The sequence below is a fragment of the Notolabrus celidotus genome, chromosome 6, assembly GCF_009762535.1.
Source record: "Notolabrus celidotus isolate fNotCel1 chromosome 6, fNotCel1.pri, whole genome shotgun sequence".
Classification (NCBI taxonomy): Eukaryota; Metazoa; Chordata; class Actinopteri; order Labriformes; family Labridae; genus Notolabrus; species Notolabrus celidotus.
In genome coordinates this window covers 36847179-36863104 of record NC_048277.1, presented here as the reverse complement: position 1 = coordinate 36863104, position 15926 = coordinate 36847179, and the positions used below count along the sequence as shown (strand labels likewise).

Below are 15926 nucleotides of genomic sequence, written 5' to 3'. Positions count from 1 at the left end.
CAGCTGCTACAACTACTACTATCCGTCTCCCCACTATCATCTCTCTCTCTCTTCATCTCCCTCTATCCCTCTCTCCAACACGGTCTCAGCAGATGTGTGTCTAACATGAGTCTGGTCCTGCTGGAGGTTTCTGCCTGTTAAAGAAAGTTTGTCCTTGCCACTGTAACTTGCTAAATGCTGCAAAGTGCTCTGCTCATGGTGGATTAAGATGAGATCAGACTGAGTCCTGTCTGTAAGATGGGACTGGATCTGATCCGGTCTTGATGTTGGGTCTTTGGTGATAATAGAACATAGAGTACGGTCTAGACCTGCTCTGTTGTGTTGAGTTCAGACACACACTCAGTTGCAACAATAGAGCGGCTGCACCCAGCACACACCTTGCTGTGCAGTACATACAATTACCTTTATGTCCTCACTTACATCTGTGACACCATCTGTAGGAGCAGCTCGAGTCATCATTCCTACAGGGTCCTGACAGCAACAACAGCACTGAGAGTCCAATAAAGAGAGCAGTCATAAAGATAATACAGCGGTGTGATTCTGCAGCGGGTGATTTACGTCCAGCTCTGGAGTCGCCTCACAGAGAGCAGAGCGTCCTTTATGTGTCCTTTAAACAGAGCGCTGTGAAGGATGGACAGATAACACATGTGACTTTTATCTGCGCAGAGTCCAGCTTTAACATCCTCTGAAACAACGTTCCTCTTTTTCATTATCTCCGAACATGATGTTTGGCTAACCTTAACCTCACTGTAGCTGAGGACGGAGCAGGAAGAACTGGGCTGCTGCAACGCCTCATAAATCAAGAAGTCTGTCCTGATAAAAACATAAAGAGATAAATATCTGTTTCAGCCTCCGATGAGTTCAGCACGGGGCTGAGAATGTAAATTACGCTCAAGAAGGAGGGTAATGACTGGAAAAAAGACGAGTTTTAACACGAGCATACACTTCAGTGGTGTCCAATAAACCGTATCAAGCTACCGTGTGTGTGTGCGTGTGTGTGTGTGTGTGTGTGTGTGTGTGTGGACTGAAAAATATGAACATTTATGTGCATCACATCGTGCAACATGAAGCTCCTGATATGAGCTTCAATTATTTAAACTGAAAACCACCCTCCCACACAACACACACACACACACACACACACACACACACACACACACACGTGCAGTATATATGTACCGCTCCCTGTATATATTGTGTGACATTACTCAGGTTGATGGAAAATGGCATTAGTGAAAGCTGCAAGAAGCCTGCATATGTTTGTTAAAGTATATACACGTGTGTGTGTGTGTGTGTGTGTGTGTGTGTGTGTCATCATGCTAATGTAACATATAGCATGAGACTTTTCGGGGAAACTGCTGCATTTTTCATTCCTCCTGCATCTGTTCCAGCTCTGCGCTCCGAGGCCGACACGATGGCCGTTCACGCTCGGCAGCGATGAGCTGAGCCGAGTTCCCGATCTGCAGACGGGATGAAGAAACGAGAGTTTATTAGCGAAAGTTCAGCTAATAAACTACGCTAACCGGACTTCCAACAGATCCGTGTCCGGTCTGCCTCTGCTACAGGCTAGCTCCGACCTCCCCCGTCCGTCGACACCCTACCGTGGTAAATTATCCACATCCATGTTGTCTTTCTGGTCCTCTGAAAACCTCTGACCTGGCTCCGCTCACCACATTGCAGATATGGTTCATATCCACCTCATTTCCAGTGTCAACTAACATTAACGTGTCCTCCACTCTGACTGCTCTCAGCCTCTCACTGCCACCGAGTAGGGGGAGGAAAGAACGGGTAAAGATACGACACAGACTTGACTGGGTCTGCATTTCCCTTTGTTGCTGCAAAAGTAAGACACTCTCGTTGCTGTTGCCATGTTGTTTTGCTGATATGTCACTTGGCTGAGGCCACGCCTACACACATAGTCGGCAGCTGTCAGAAACCAAGTAAGGCGTGTACACGGCACAGTATCCCGCTTTCTCAAAATCCAGGGTAAGAGCTTATCCTGGATTCTTGAATTGAGTCTAAAACTAACCTTTTTACCACAGTGTCAACAGGCAGAGTGGGAATGTGTCGGGACTACTTTCTGTGGATTGAGTTGATAGGACATGTGTAGCTCACCCCCTTCCCCCCAACCCCTTCATCACTTACTTTAACTCTTCCTGTCCCATTAAAGTTACTAACCATAGACCTTTCTGGAGTCCCTGAGCTCCCTTGTCTCGTAGATTGCTCTGAGCTGCCGTAGACGTCCTCTTGCTGCGGACGATCTGGACTCCAGCGGCAACAGCTTCTACGACTCGTCTCATCACTATCACCTCTCTCTCTTACTCCCCTCTATCTGTCACTCCAGATCCAACTCGGTCTCAGCAGATGTGTGTCTAACATGAGTCTGGTCCTGCTGGAGGTTTCTGCCTGTTAAAGGAAGTTTTTCCTCGCCACTGTAACTATGTTAAGTTAAATACTTCGATGTGCAATGCTCATGGTGGATTAAGGTGGGGTCAGACTGAGTCTTACCCTGTCTTGAAGTTGGGTCTCTGTTCATAATTTGACATAGAGTGGTCTAGACCTCCTATGTTTGTAAAAGCGTCTTGAGATAATGTTTGTTGTGATTTGGCGCTATACAAATAAAGATTGATTGATTGATGAATGAACAGGTTGTCCCCATAGACTGTAAATAAAAATGGACAGCGTTGCTCCGCCTCTTCCCGTTGTACAGCTCTGAAGCCAAAAAATCCCTCTCCTGGGCGCCGCCATTGTGCAGCCAGAGCCTGTGAAGCCACTGTAATAAGCTCCGCCCTACAGCGTAGCGTCACATGACGCTGTGAGTCCTGAAGTTTCCCTCTACGGCGGCTGTGAATCAAAGTTAACAGGAAGTAAAACCTCGTTTTTTAAACTCTAATAACTAACGAAAAAGAAACTTCTCAGGAAAAAGAGGCCTTGGACACAAAACAGTCAGATACTAACTACATATCACCACAGCATACGGACGGGAGAAACATTCGTACCACGTGTATTTATTTTTTAAAGTTTGACTGCTCCCCCATTCAAATGAATGGAGGAGACAGATTTTTTGACCTATACTGCAGCCAGCCACCAGGGGGCAGACACACTGCTGAAAGCCTCACCACCAGGGGAGGATCCGACTCGCTTGGTTGTCCCTGGTGTTTGATACATGTTGCTGTTTATCATACAGTCATGATTACAGGGAAGAATAGAGAGGAGGAGATGAAATACACGGCAGCTGTGCGGCCGATGAGTGGGGAACCCGGAAGTGCTGTAAATACAGGAAATACAATGCCGCCCAGCGAGCCAATCACAGGGCTTGTGGTCCGTGTTGATTCGACGTGTAGGTACATTTTGTAGGAGGTGCACGTCAGCTACATGCGTAGGCCTCTGCGTAGGTACGGGAGCTGTCGATTGGACGCATGAGTATAAATCAGGCTTTAGTGTTAACATTTTTTAACTACAGTTGCAATAACAACAAAACAGTTTTCTTAAAGGTGACATATCATGCAAAATGGACTATTTAATGGTTCTCTACCTGAAATATGTGTCCCTGTCTACAAACCCCCTGAGAATGAAAAGAATCCATTCTGCCCCTGTTCTGATTTCTCCACCTTTCTGTAAATGTGTGCTGAAACCAGCCGTTTCAGACTTCAGTGTTTTTCATACGTCACAACGCCATCCGGTCTGTAACAGGAAGTCAGAGCTCGGAGCTTGTTCAGCCCATAGACTGTATAAAATACAACTCAACCCCTCCTCCGTTTTTCATTCCCTGCACACATGTGTGCTAACAAGGAGCTTAGGAGGGAGGCATGCTAGTTGTAGGCTGTCTTAATAAACACAAAGGTCAGTTTTACTCCCCACGTCTGCAGATTTGAAGATCTAGTGGAGGATTTGTATTTATCATGGATAAGTGCTAGTGCTAGTTAGCATAGCTACATAGCTACATGTCGTAGCTGTAGCTGTGGACCAAGACACACGTCGACATACTGACAAATAAAACAACAAGAAACACTAAATCTGTGACCAATCCTTCAGAAAGGTCCTGCTGCAGGCGCCTCTCCGTCAGGATCAGATTCTGGATCAGATTCAGAGGGTTGAAGTAACGTGATCTCTGAGCAGCCGTGTATATTCAGCCAACATGTAAACATTAGATCAACGTGCTGGACAGCCGAGGCCACACCCACTTCCTGAGGGGGCGTGGTCAGAGAGAAAACAGAGTGTTCTGAGGAGGACTGAAGAAGAGGGTTTTTCAGGCAGACCAAAATCTGATTTCAAAGTGTTTTTTTGAGCATAAACTTTAAAGACATGTTTTGAGGACCTCTTAGACCAATATATGTTGATGAAAAAAGCGTGATATGTCACCTTTAAAACAAGGTGTTAGGAAATTCAAAGTTTAGAACAAGGGGAGTGAGGTCATTAAAGTTCATCCTCTGGGGGACATGAACATCTGCACAAAGTTTGATCCATGAAATAGATGATGACTTAATTCAGTTTGGTGCTGCGTCAGTGTTACAGATTACAGAGCTAGCATCATAAAGACTCTAATATCTGCATATTGGATGTAAATTCGAGGGATCCTAGCTCAGTTAAATATCTTTCAGTGAGGCGTCTGAGCTCTCCATCATCCTCGGCATCAGATTTCAAGAAGAAGAGTCCTCGTTTGATTTTCTCCCACTGAGCCGATTCCCACAGTGGTCTTTAATGGTGAGAAACACTGCTGGAATACCAAATGTGAGGACACCACACACTACACACACACACACTACACACACACACACACACACACACACACACACACACACACTTAGAACACAGGTCACATTTTAATGGCATCATGTCAGTGAGGCTGGCAGCGCTTAATAGAGCTCTGCTGAGCTTTGCCAAGTCTGGTTTTAACATTCACAGACGGGTTCACACACACACACACACACACACACACACACACACACACACACACACACACACACACACACACACAAAGAGTTTACATCAGGACTGTGAGGCTGCAGATCAAACTGTCTAATGAGTTTGTGAAGACAAAAAGACAGAAAGACGTTTTCCAGATATCTTCTCGGTCAGATCAAAGTTTGAAGAGAAATAAAAACATATTCATCTAAGAATGATGATTCTTTCTTTGGTTACATCTTTATTTAAACTTTCACTCAATATGTTCAAGCGTAGAACAATTATGAACTGTGTCTGCAGTAGTTACACAAGTCCTCCATGTTGGGTTGACCTCTTGCAGGACTTTGGCACGGGTGCTTGTGTCGTAAACAAACAGCCCTGATGATGTTGTCGGGTAATGAAGCTGCAGGTCGTGACATGTCGTGACAGGGGGGTGTCTAATCTACTCTCACAAAGGTAGATAATGAAGCCGAGCCCAGCGAGCGCTCAAAGGGGAAAGATGGAGGTTTGCTAATTGCGAGCGGGGGAATTCAGACAAACAGCATGCACTTAGCTAGCATGGTCTTCACAGTGTGCGAATGGAGTATTCCTCATTTGAAACAGTGGGTTAATAAAGTGCTGGCTCAGAGGTGGAGCATGCTTTCAGCTAATGAGGGAATCTGCTTTTCCCCTCAGCTCCTCCGGTCGACATGAAAGTCTAACTGAGGAAGTGAAGACGAGGAGAAGGATCTCAAAATTCACCCTGAAAAATATGTGAGTTTATTTATAAAGCACCGTTATTCACCACTTCACCAAATATGTGAAGACAAAACTTTTGGAGTGCCCTCTGCTGGCTGTTTGCAGTAAAGGTTGTAGAGCCCGCCTCCTCCATGTTGGACAGATGAACAGATGAAACTTTAAAGGTGACATATCACGCTTTTTTCATCAATATATATAATGGTCTAAGAGGTCCCCAAAACATGTCTTTAAAGTTTATGCTCAAAAAAACACTTTGAAATCAGATTTTGGTCAGCCTGAAAAACCCTCTTCTTCAGTCCTCCTCAGAACACTCTGTTTTCTCTCTGACCACGCCCCCCTCAGGAAGTGGATGTGCCCTCGGCTCCAGCACGTTGATCTAATGTTTACATGTTGGCTGAATATACACGGCTGCTCAGAGACCCGCGTTACTTCAACCCTCTGAATCTGATCCAGAATCTGATCCTGACGGAGAGGCGCCTGCAGCAGGACCTTTCTGAACCATTGGTCACAGATTTAGTGTTTCTTGTTGTTTTATCTGTCAGTATGTCGACGTGTGTCTTGGTACACAGCTACAGCTACAGCTACGACATGCAGCTATGTAGCTATGCTAACTAGCGCTAGCACTTATCCATGGTAAACAAAAATCATCCACTAGATCTTCAAATCTGCAGACGTGGGGAGTCAAACCGACCTTTGTGTTTATTAAGACAGCCTACAACTAGCATGCCTCCCTCCTAAGCTCCTTGTTAGCACACATGTGTGCAGGGAATGAAAAACGGAGGAGGGGTTCACCTTTAAAGGTGACATATCATGCAAAATGGACTTTTTAATGGTTCTCTACCTGAAATATGTGTCCCTGTCTACAAACCCCCCGAGAATGAAAAGAATCCATTCTGCCCCTGTTCTGATTTCTCCACCTTTCTGTAAATGTGTGCTGAAACCAGCCGTTTCAGACTTCCGTGTTTTTGTTACGTAACAACAATATCCGGTCTGTAACAGGAAGTCAGAGCTCGGAGCTTGTTCAGCCCATAGACTGTATAAAATACAACTCAACCCCTCCTCCGTTTTTCATTCCCTGCACACATGTGTGCTAACAAGGAGCTTAGGAGGGAGGCATGCTAGTTGTAGGCTGTCTTAATAAACACAAAGGTCGGTTTTACTCCCCAAGTCTGCAGATTTGAAGATCTAGTGGAGGATTTTTATTTATCATGGATAAGTGCTAGCGCTAGTTAGCATAGCTACATAGCTACATGTCGTAGCTGTAGCTATGTACCAAGACACACGTCGACATGCTGACAAATAAAACAACAAGAAACACTAAATCTGTGACCAATGGTTCAGAAAGGTCCTGCTACAGGCGCCTCTCCGTCAGGATCAGATTCTGGATCAGATTCAGAGGGTTGAAGTAACGTGGGTCTGTGAGCAGCCGTGTATATTCAGCCAACATGTAAACATTAGATCAACATGCTGGACAGCCGAGGCACATCCACTTCCTGAGGGGGCGTGGTCAGAGAGAAAACAGACTGTTCTGAGGAGGACTGAAGAAGAGGGTTTTTCAGGCAGACCAAAATCTGATTTCAAAGTGTTTTTTTGAGCATAAACTTTAAAGACATGTTTTGGGGACCTCTTAGACCAATATATGTTGATGAAAAAAGCGTGATATGTCACCTTTAAATAACAACAACAGTCAACAAGCAAGAAGTCAGCGTCTGACAGGATATTCATACACTACATCAGAAAGCTTTGGAGACGCTCCGTCCATCTTTTACACAGTTAGTAGTATGAGTATGATTAGAAGGTGTGAAGAGTCTGTGGGTGAGAGGTCGACTGTGGCTGTGCAGTGTGGAGTGCTTTAAGCCGTTTGTATAAGTGCATTCAAGAACCTCGTTTAAATTAAGAGCTGGAACTCTTTGTTCTACGAGAAACAAGAACTACTTTAACAACCATCGAGTGTTCTCTCCGCTGGCTGAAGACGAGGCCGCCGGCTCGTGTTGAGACTTAAGAGCAGAAACACGATGACACCGCCGAAAACGAGTCCGACAGGTCAAGAAACACGAGCAGTCAGACGATCAGACAAGTGCAACTCACTGTTATTTTTATTACCAATTAATCTGCTGAGCTTTTCTCAGTTAACACACGCACACACATACACAGAGTCACACACACACACAGAGTCACACACACTCACACGCACACACACTGAGCCTCAGCAGCAGAGGTGTAATAAAAGGTGTTAATGTATTCAGGCTGTTAGTGATGTTAAATGGAGCCTGACGACTGGCTGACATCAGCTCGACTCCCTGCAGCCACGAGAGAGAGAGAGAGAGAGAGAGAGAGAGAGAGAGAGAGAGAGAGAGAGAGAGAGAGAGAGAGAGATGGTATCACACTGTGAAAATGCTGCTTTATGTCAGCATCACATTGATCTATGTTTTGTTATTAATGAAGCAAATTGACTTCAATATGTGAGGAAAAATAACCGACTGTAACGTCAGAAAAATCACATTTAAAAGATGCAAATATGTCCGTGAAATCAAAGTTCTCAAAGAGCAGGAAACGTTGACAGCATTGATCACAGCTTCCCCGACTGCATGCAGAGATCTTCAGATGTGTTCTCCTCCAAAACCCAAAGTTCAACTGTATACCTTCACATCAGAGGAGCTGCAGCCTGACTGTCACCTCAGGAAGGTCTAATCGCTCTTCATACCTCGTCCCCGAAACTTACTTAAGGATGTGAGTTCACTATGTGGATTTATATTATTAACAAAGACCCAACATCAAGACCGGATCAGATCCAGTCCCATCTTCCAGACAGGACTCAGTCTGATCTCATCTTAATCCACCATGAGCAGAGCACTTTGCAGCATTTAGCAAGTTACAGTGGCAAGGACAAACTTCCTTTAACAGGCAGAAACCTCCAGCAGGACCAGACTCATGTTAGACACACATCTGCTGAGACCGTGTTGGAGAGAGGGATAGAGGGAGATGAAGAGAGAGAGAGATGATAGTGGGGAGACGGATAGTAGTAGTTCTAGCAGCTGGAGTCTGGCACGTCCACAGCAGCAGAGATCCAGAGGAACCTACGGGACAAGGGAGCTCAGGGACTCCAGAAAGGTCTATGAAAAGAGAGAAGAGAGGGAGACCAGAAGAAAGAAAAAGAGGAGAATAAATGATGAAGGAACATTACAGAAGGAAAGGACGGAATAAAAAAAAGAGACATAAAGGATGAAGAAACATGGAAAGAAAAAAGAAAGAAAGAAAGAAAGAAAGAAAGAGATGATAGTGGAGAGATGGATAGTAGTAGTTGTAGCAGCTGGAGTCTGGCACATCCACAGCAGCAGAGATCCAGAGGAACCTACGAGACAAGGGAGCTCAGGGACTCCAGAAAGGTCTATGGTTAGTAACTTTAATGGGACAGGAAGAGTTAAAGTGAGAGACAGACAGAGAGAGGAGAGAGAGGGAAAGACAGGATCCCAGTGTGTCAGTTTAAGCCTATAGCAGCATAACTAAGACCTGGTCCAAACCTGATCCAGCTCTAATTATAAGCTTTATCAAAAGGAAAGTTTGAAGCCTACTCTTAAAAGTAGAGAGGGTGTCTGCCTCCTGGACCCTGACTGGTAGATTCCAAAGGAGAGGGGCCTCAACCTTCCATACTACTTTGAGAGACTTGAGGAACGACAAGCAGGCCTAAATAGGGATAGAGGGAGATGAAGAGAGAGAGAGATGATAGTGGTGAGACGGATAGTAGTAGTTGTAGCAGCTGGAGTCTGACACGTCCACAGCAGCAGGAACCTACGAGACAAGGGAGCTCAGGGACTCCAGAAAGGTCTATGGTTAGTAACTTTAATGGGACAGGAAGAGTTAAAGTGAGAGACAGGCAGAGAGAGGAGAGAGAGGGAAAGACAGGATCCCAGTGTGTCAGTCTAAGCCTATAGCAGCATAACTTAGACCTGGTCCAAGCCTGATCCAACTCTAACTATAAGCTTTATCAAAAAGGAAAGTTTGAAGCCTACTCTTAAAAGTAGAGAGGGTGTCTACCTCCTGGACCCTGACTGGTAGATGATTCCAAAGGAGAGGGACCTGATAACTGAAGGTTCTACCTCCCATACTACTTTTAGAGACTTTAGGTCGGACGAGCAGGCCTGCATGTTGGGAGCGTAGTGTTCTAGAGGGGTAATAGATCACTATGACTATGACTCCCAGAAAGGTACAAAAGATGGATGGCATGACAGAACCCAAAAAGTGAAGCCGAAACATCTTTGCCCGCCTCTTCTATGTTAATGATTTTGAAGCTCCACCCCCGAGTCCTAACTGCACAGGCTCAGCTCCAAATGACGCCACAAGCACAAGTTTGATGTCAGAGCATATAGTGGAGGGTATTTTGGCTTCATTTCTGTACAGCTCTGATGCATTGTCCATCTTTATTTACAGTCAGTGGTGAGATGTTGGCAAATAGCAGACAGGTTTGCTTCTTGGTGACGGAGTTCAAAGCCTTCATTTTGTTCACCTTCATGTCCTCAAACTCACCTGAAGAAGAACTCCCCTCCCTGCACCCTGTAACCTTTCTTTATAATGCCACATCCGTCTTGCAATAAATTACGTGTTATCTTCCAACTGAAGTCAGCAAACCCTGTGAAGTCTGAGAGTGTGCAGAAAGCGGTCTGCAGGCCTCCTGTGGGACGAGAGGAGGGAACTCGCTCGAACAAGTTCATGAGTCTGGAGGAGAAATCAGGACGTTTAGATTTTTATTATTTATATAAAAGAAACGAGACAATTAATTCAATTTCAGCGTCGACGGTATCATTCAGCTGCTGCTTTGAATTATCCAGTTTTTTTATTTAATAAACGAGGTAACGTCGAGGAGGAGCGGCTGATTTCCTGTCCTGTGTATGAAAGTGGGCTAATGGTGCAGAGGGGAGAAGTAGGCCAGAATCTAAAGTTAATAAATAAAAGAGGATAATGTAAGAGCAGCGAAGCCTCAGAGAGCTCAGCCTAAATTCTGCTCCATATTTTTAGTTCGAGTGACGTCTGAAAAAACTGACACGTAGACTCTGTGAATTCAGGAGGAAAATATCAGCGGGCTTCAGTTTGACAGGGAGACGAATGAGACCATAACACCCGTCAATCTGAGGCCCTAAGAAAACCAGATGTGGGTATAAATCTCCTGAGCGTTCATCAGCACAGACCATAATAAAACCCCACTGTAAAAGACGCTTGTTATTTCTAAAGCTTATCTGTGTCACACGAAGGTCACTGCTCGCTCATGTTGTTTACATAGCAAACAATTATGTTGATGAATTATCTCATTATCTGAACCTTTACGTGTGACGTGACATCAAAACATCTCAAGGTTACATCTGGGTAATCGGCTCGAGCTTCATACTTCATGGTTCTACCTTTTGTTCTAGGTTTTAACGTGATTCAACCTTAAAACCTTAAAACAAATATGTGTATTTATTTTATTTTATTTGCAAAACTCTTTCTATGATAGTTAGTGTTCATGAACAACTTTTGCACACCTTACTTTCTTCCAATTCTGTCACCACTCAAACACACAGGGGCGTATCCAGAGGGTTAACAAGGGGTGGCACTGCCCCTGCCGAATTTAAAGGGGACATATCACGCTTTTTTCATCAACATATATTGGTCTAAGAGGTCCCCAAAACATGTCTTTAAAGTTTATGCTCAAAAAAACACTTTGAAATCAGATTTTGGTCTGCCTGAAAAGTCCTCTTCTTCATTCCTCATCAGAACACTCTGTTTTCCCTCTGACCACGCCCCCTCAGGAAGTGGATGTGCCTCGGCTCTCCAGCACGTTGATCTAATGTTTACATGTTGGCTGAATATACACGGCTGCTCAGAGATCGCGTTACTTCAACCCTCTGAATCTGATCCAGAATCTGATCCTGACGGAGAGGCGCCTGTAGCAGAACCTTTCTGAACCATTGGTCACAGATTTAGTGTTTCTTGTTGTTTTATTTATCAGTATGTCGACGTGTGTCTTGGTACACAGCTACCAACATGTAGCTATGTGGCTATGCTAACTAGCGCTAGCACTTATCCATGACAAATAAAAATCATCCACTAGATCTTCAAATCTGCAGACGTGGGGAGTAAAACCGACCTCTGCCAGAAAGGCAGCGGGACCTTTCTGAAGGATTGGTCACAGATTTAGTGTTTCTTGTTGTTTTATTTGTCAGTATGTCGACGTGTGTCTTGGTACACAGCTACAGCTAGGACATGTAGCTATGTAGCTATGCTAACTAGCGCTAGCACTTATCCATGATAAATAAAAATCATCCACTAGATCTTCAAATCTGCAGACGTGGGGAGTAAAACCGACCATTGTGTTTATTAAGATAGCCTACAACTAGCATGCCTCCCTCCTAAGCTCCTTGTTAGCACACATGTGTGCAGGTAATGAAAAACGGAGGAGGGATTCAGTATTATTTTATACAGTCTATGGGCTGAACAAGCTCCGAGCTCTGACTCCGTGACAGACCGGATATTGTTGTGACGTAACAAAAACACGGAAGTCTGAAACGGCTGGTTTCACACACATTTACAGAAAGGTGGAGAAATCAGAACAGGGGCAGAATGTATTCTTTTCATTCTCGGGGGGTCTGTAGACAGGGACACATATTTCAGGTAGAGAACCATTAGAAAGTCAATTTTGCATGATATGTCACCTTTAAGCGTTATTGGCCACCCTAGATTGCTACACCAAAATCCTGAGCTGTGATTGACTATTTGCCTTGTTAGAGGCGGGGACTAACAATACAACAACTTTTTAGTTTTAAGCTAAGAAGTTATTTGTGTCACCACTCCTGTAGTCAAACTATAAGACACAGAAATATAACTGTATGATACGTTGATGATAGTTGTTTAAGAAAACAGATGTATTAATCAAGTGTCAACCTCCAGTCTTAAAATATGAAGCCCATGCAGAAGTGCTGAAAACTGCAGTTCATGGAGCGTCCACTAGAGGCTTTGCTGCAGAAACACAAGAAACCACATACACACCCATTAAAAGAAGACGATCTTCACAGCAGAAATTAACATGTTTACAGCCTGGTTCAAAAAACAGTTTAGGTCTGAGTAGCTCATTTCTCTATCAGCACACACTGTACGGGGTGAATTTTTTATAACTTGATATTTTTGAAGATATTAAACTTACGAGTTTTGCCCAAATAAGGGCATGCCTGACTTGATTGATAGGCGGGCACCCTGTAGCTGTTAGTGTAAAGGCTAAAGGTCCGCCTCTTTAACTCACGCTAGCTCGGGCGAAGTTAGGTTGAGTTTAGCATTTCCAATATGGCAGCTGCCGCCTGTGATTGTTCCGTTCAAGAGGCAACCTCCGGTCTCAAAATATGAAGCCCGTGCAGAAGTGTTATAAACTGTAATTCATCAAGAATCTGCTAGAGGCTGACTGCAGAAAGACCAGAAACCACATACACATCAATTCAAAGAAGACAATCTTTACAGCAGAAATAAACATGTTTACAGTCTGGTACAAAAAACGTCTTGGCCCCCGGAAGCTAATTTCTCCATCAGAACCAAGGGAGAAGTTCCCTCCCCTGGTGGTGAAGCTTTCAGCAGTGTGTCTGCCCCCTGGTGGCTGGCTGCAGTATAGGTCAAAAAATCCATCTCCTCCATTCATTTGAATGGGGGAGCAGTCAAACTTTAAAAAATAAATACACGTGGTACGAATGTTTCTCCCGTCCGTATGCTGTGGTGATATGTAGTTAGTATTTGACTGTTTTGTGTCCAAGGCCTCTTTTTCCTGAAAAGTTTCTTTTTCGTTAGTTATTAGAGTTTAAAAAACGGGGTTTTACTTCCTGTTTCCTTTGATTCACAGCCGCCGTAGAGGGAAACTTCAGGACTCACAGCGTCTTGTGACGTCACGCTGTAGGGCGGAGCTTATTACAGTGGCTTCACAGGCTCTGGCTGCACAATGGCGGCGCCCAGGAGAGGGATTTTTTGGCTTCATAACCGTACAACGGGAAGAGGCGGAGCAACGCTGTCCATTTTTATTTACAGTCTATGATCAGAACAAACTGTACGGAGGGGGAATTTTTTTCTAATGCAACGGATCAGAAGATATTAAGATTCTGCATTTTTGCCCAAATAAGGACATGACTGATGTGACTCCCGGTCGGGAACACATAGCTATTGGCTAGGAGGCTCAAACCCCGCCCCTTTACGTCACATTTGCCTGGTTGAGTTCAGCATTTCCAATATGGCTGCCGCCGTCAATTTGCTTCAAAACAGCGCTCAGGAACAGATGGGTGACGTCACCGAGACTACGTCCATTCTTTATACAGTGTATGGTATTAATTTGTGTGTGCATGCATGCTTCATGCCATCCTTGCATAAGTCAGTGCCCTAGTGGGGCCAACCCAGTCAAAGAAGTCTGGACATGGCCCTGCAAACACACACACACACACACTTACACACACTGCACTTAAAGCTGTCCTCACGGCTTGTCCCGCCCCACCTCCAACTGTTTCTCTTTCTCTCTTTGTTGAATCTTTTAACAAATTCATCAGCAGCATGTTTTATAAGGATTTTCAACTAACGCAACTCACAGTTTAAAATCTTCCACTTGACATGATGTTATTACTGCTCTCTCCGTCTCTCTTTCTCTCTCTCATCACCTGCAGAGCATGCATGAGGCGCTGCAGGTCAGAGGTGGTCCTGGTCATTGATGGTGACAGAGAACATGTAAAGGTGGTCAGCGAATATACTTGTGCAGCTCGCCCAGGTACCGTCTTTGTGCTCTGAACAGTCACACACAGTTATCTAACTCTTTAAGCTTTCATGTTTCTGTATCACAGCACTTTCCAGCTATTTTCTGTTTCAACGACTCTCTTAAATCTTTTTATGCTTACACTCGAAACTTCAGCTGTAATTTCTCTTTCAGCTGCAGCTTCCAGAACTTTCTCTTCCGCTCCTTTCAGTGCTCACATTTCAGCTGATGTTCTGAACTCCACACAGCTCTCACACTTGATGTGGTTCTTAAACTGCTCCCCGTACGCTTCACTTCACACTTAAAGGGCTCACATTTGATCTGACACATCCGGCGCCTTGTATCATTTATGCCGTCTCCCGTCTCTCCCCGCCATACCCGAAAAACCCAGACTTGCTTCTTCATCAAATGCACTCGGCTCTGACGCTGAAACTTCACATGTTTTTAGACCTAAATTTACACACTTTAGATTTAAACTTTGCTGTGCAGTAACAGTGAAACTGACACATGCATCTCAGATCTCTTAACCCACATTTCAACTGCTTTCAGCTTTAAAGGTGACATATCATGCAAAATTGACTTTTTAATGGTTCTTTACCTGATATATGTTTCCCTGGCATGTCTACAAACCCCCCGAAAATGAAAAAAATCCATTCTGCCCCTGTTTTGATTTCTCCACCTTTCTGTAAATGTGTGTGAAACGAGCCGTTTCAGACTTCCGTGTTTTTGTTACGTAACAACAATATCCGGTCTGTCACGGAGTCAGAGCTCGGAGCTTGTTCAGCCCATAGACTGTATAAAATACAACTCAACCCCTCCTCCGTTTTTCATTCCCTGCACACATGTGTGCTAACAAGGAGCTTAGGAGGGAGGCATGCTAGTTGTAGGCTGTCTTAATAAACACAAAGGTCGGTTTTACTCCCCACGTCTGCAGATTTGAAGATCTAGTGGATGATTTTTATTTATCATGGATAAGTGCTAGCGCTAGTTAGCATAGCCACATAGCTACATGTTCGTAGCTGTGTACCAAGACACACGTCTACATACTGATAAATAAAACAACAAGAAACACTAAATCTGTGACCAATCCTTCAGAAAGGTCCTGCTGCAGGCGCCTCTCCGTCAGGATCAGATTCAGAGGGTTGAAGTAACGTGATCTCTGAGCAGCCGTGTATATTCAGCCAACATGTAAACATTAGATCAACGTGCTGGAGAGCCGAGGCACATCCACTTCCTGAGGGGGCGTGGTCAGAGAGAAAACAGACTGTTCTGAGGAGGACTGAAGAAGAGGGTTTTTCAGGCAGACAAAAATCTGATTTCAAAGTGTTTTTTTGAGCATAAACTTTAAAGACATGTTTTGGGGACCTCTTAGACCAATATATGTTGATGAAAAAAGCGTGATATGTCACCTTTAAACTGATCCATGCAACCTTTTTAAAATGCACTCCTGAAATTAATACAAAGTTTCAGGACAGCAGCCCCTGATATCCTTCTGAGCTGCTCTTCCGTACGTGTCCTGCGACGTGAAAGACTTTCC

General features: G+C 44.4%; 1 protein-coding gene across 1 annotated transcript in view; it reads right to left on the bottom strand.

The window, feature by feature from the left end:
- Positions 1–9612: 9612 nt before the first annotated feature.
- Positions 9613–15926, bottom strand: part of LOC117814067 — a 55946-nt gene continuing 49632 nt past the window's right edge. Inside the window, exon 4 of the mRNA XM_034685177.1 lies at positions 9613–9832. Coding sequence (XP_034541068.1) covers positions 9613–9832 — 220 coding nt within the window. The remainder of the gene's footprint in view (positions 9833–15926) is intronic.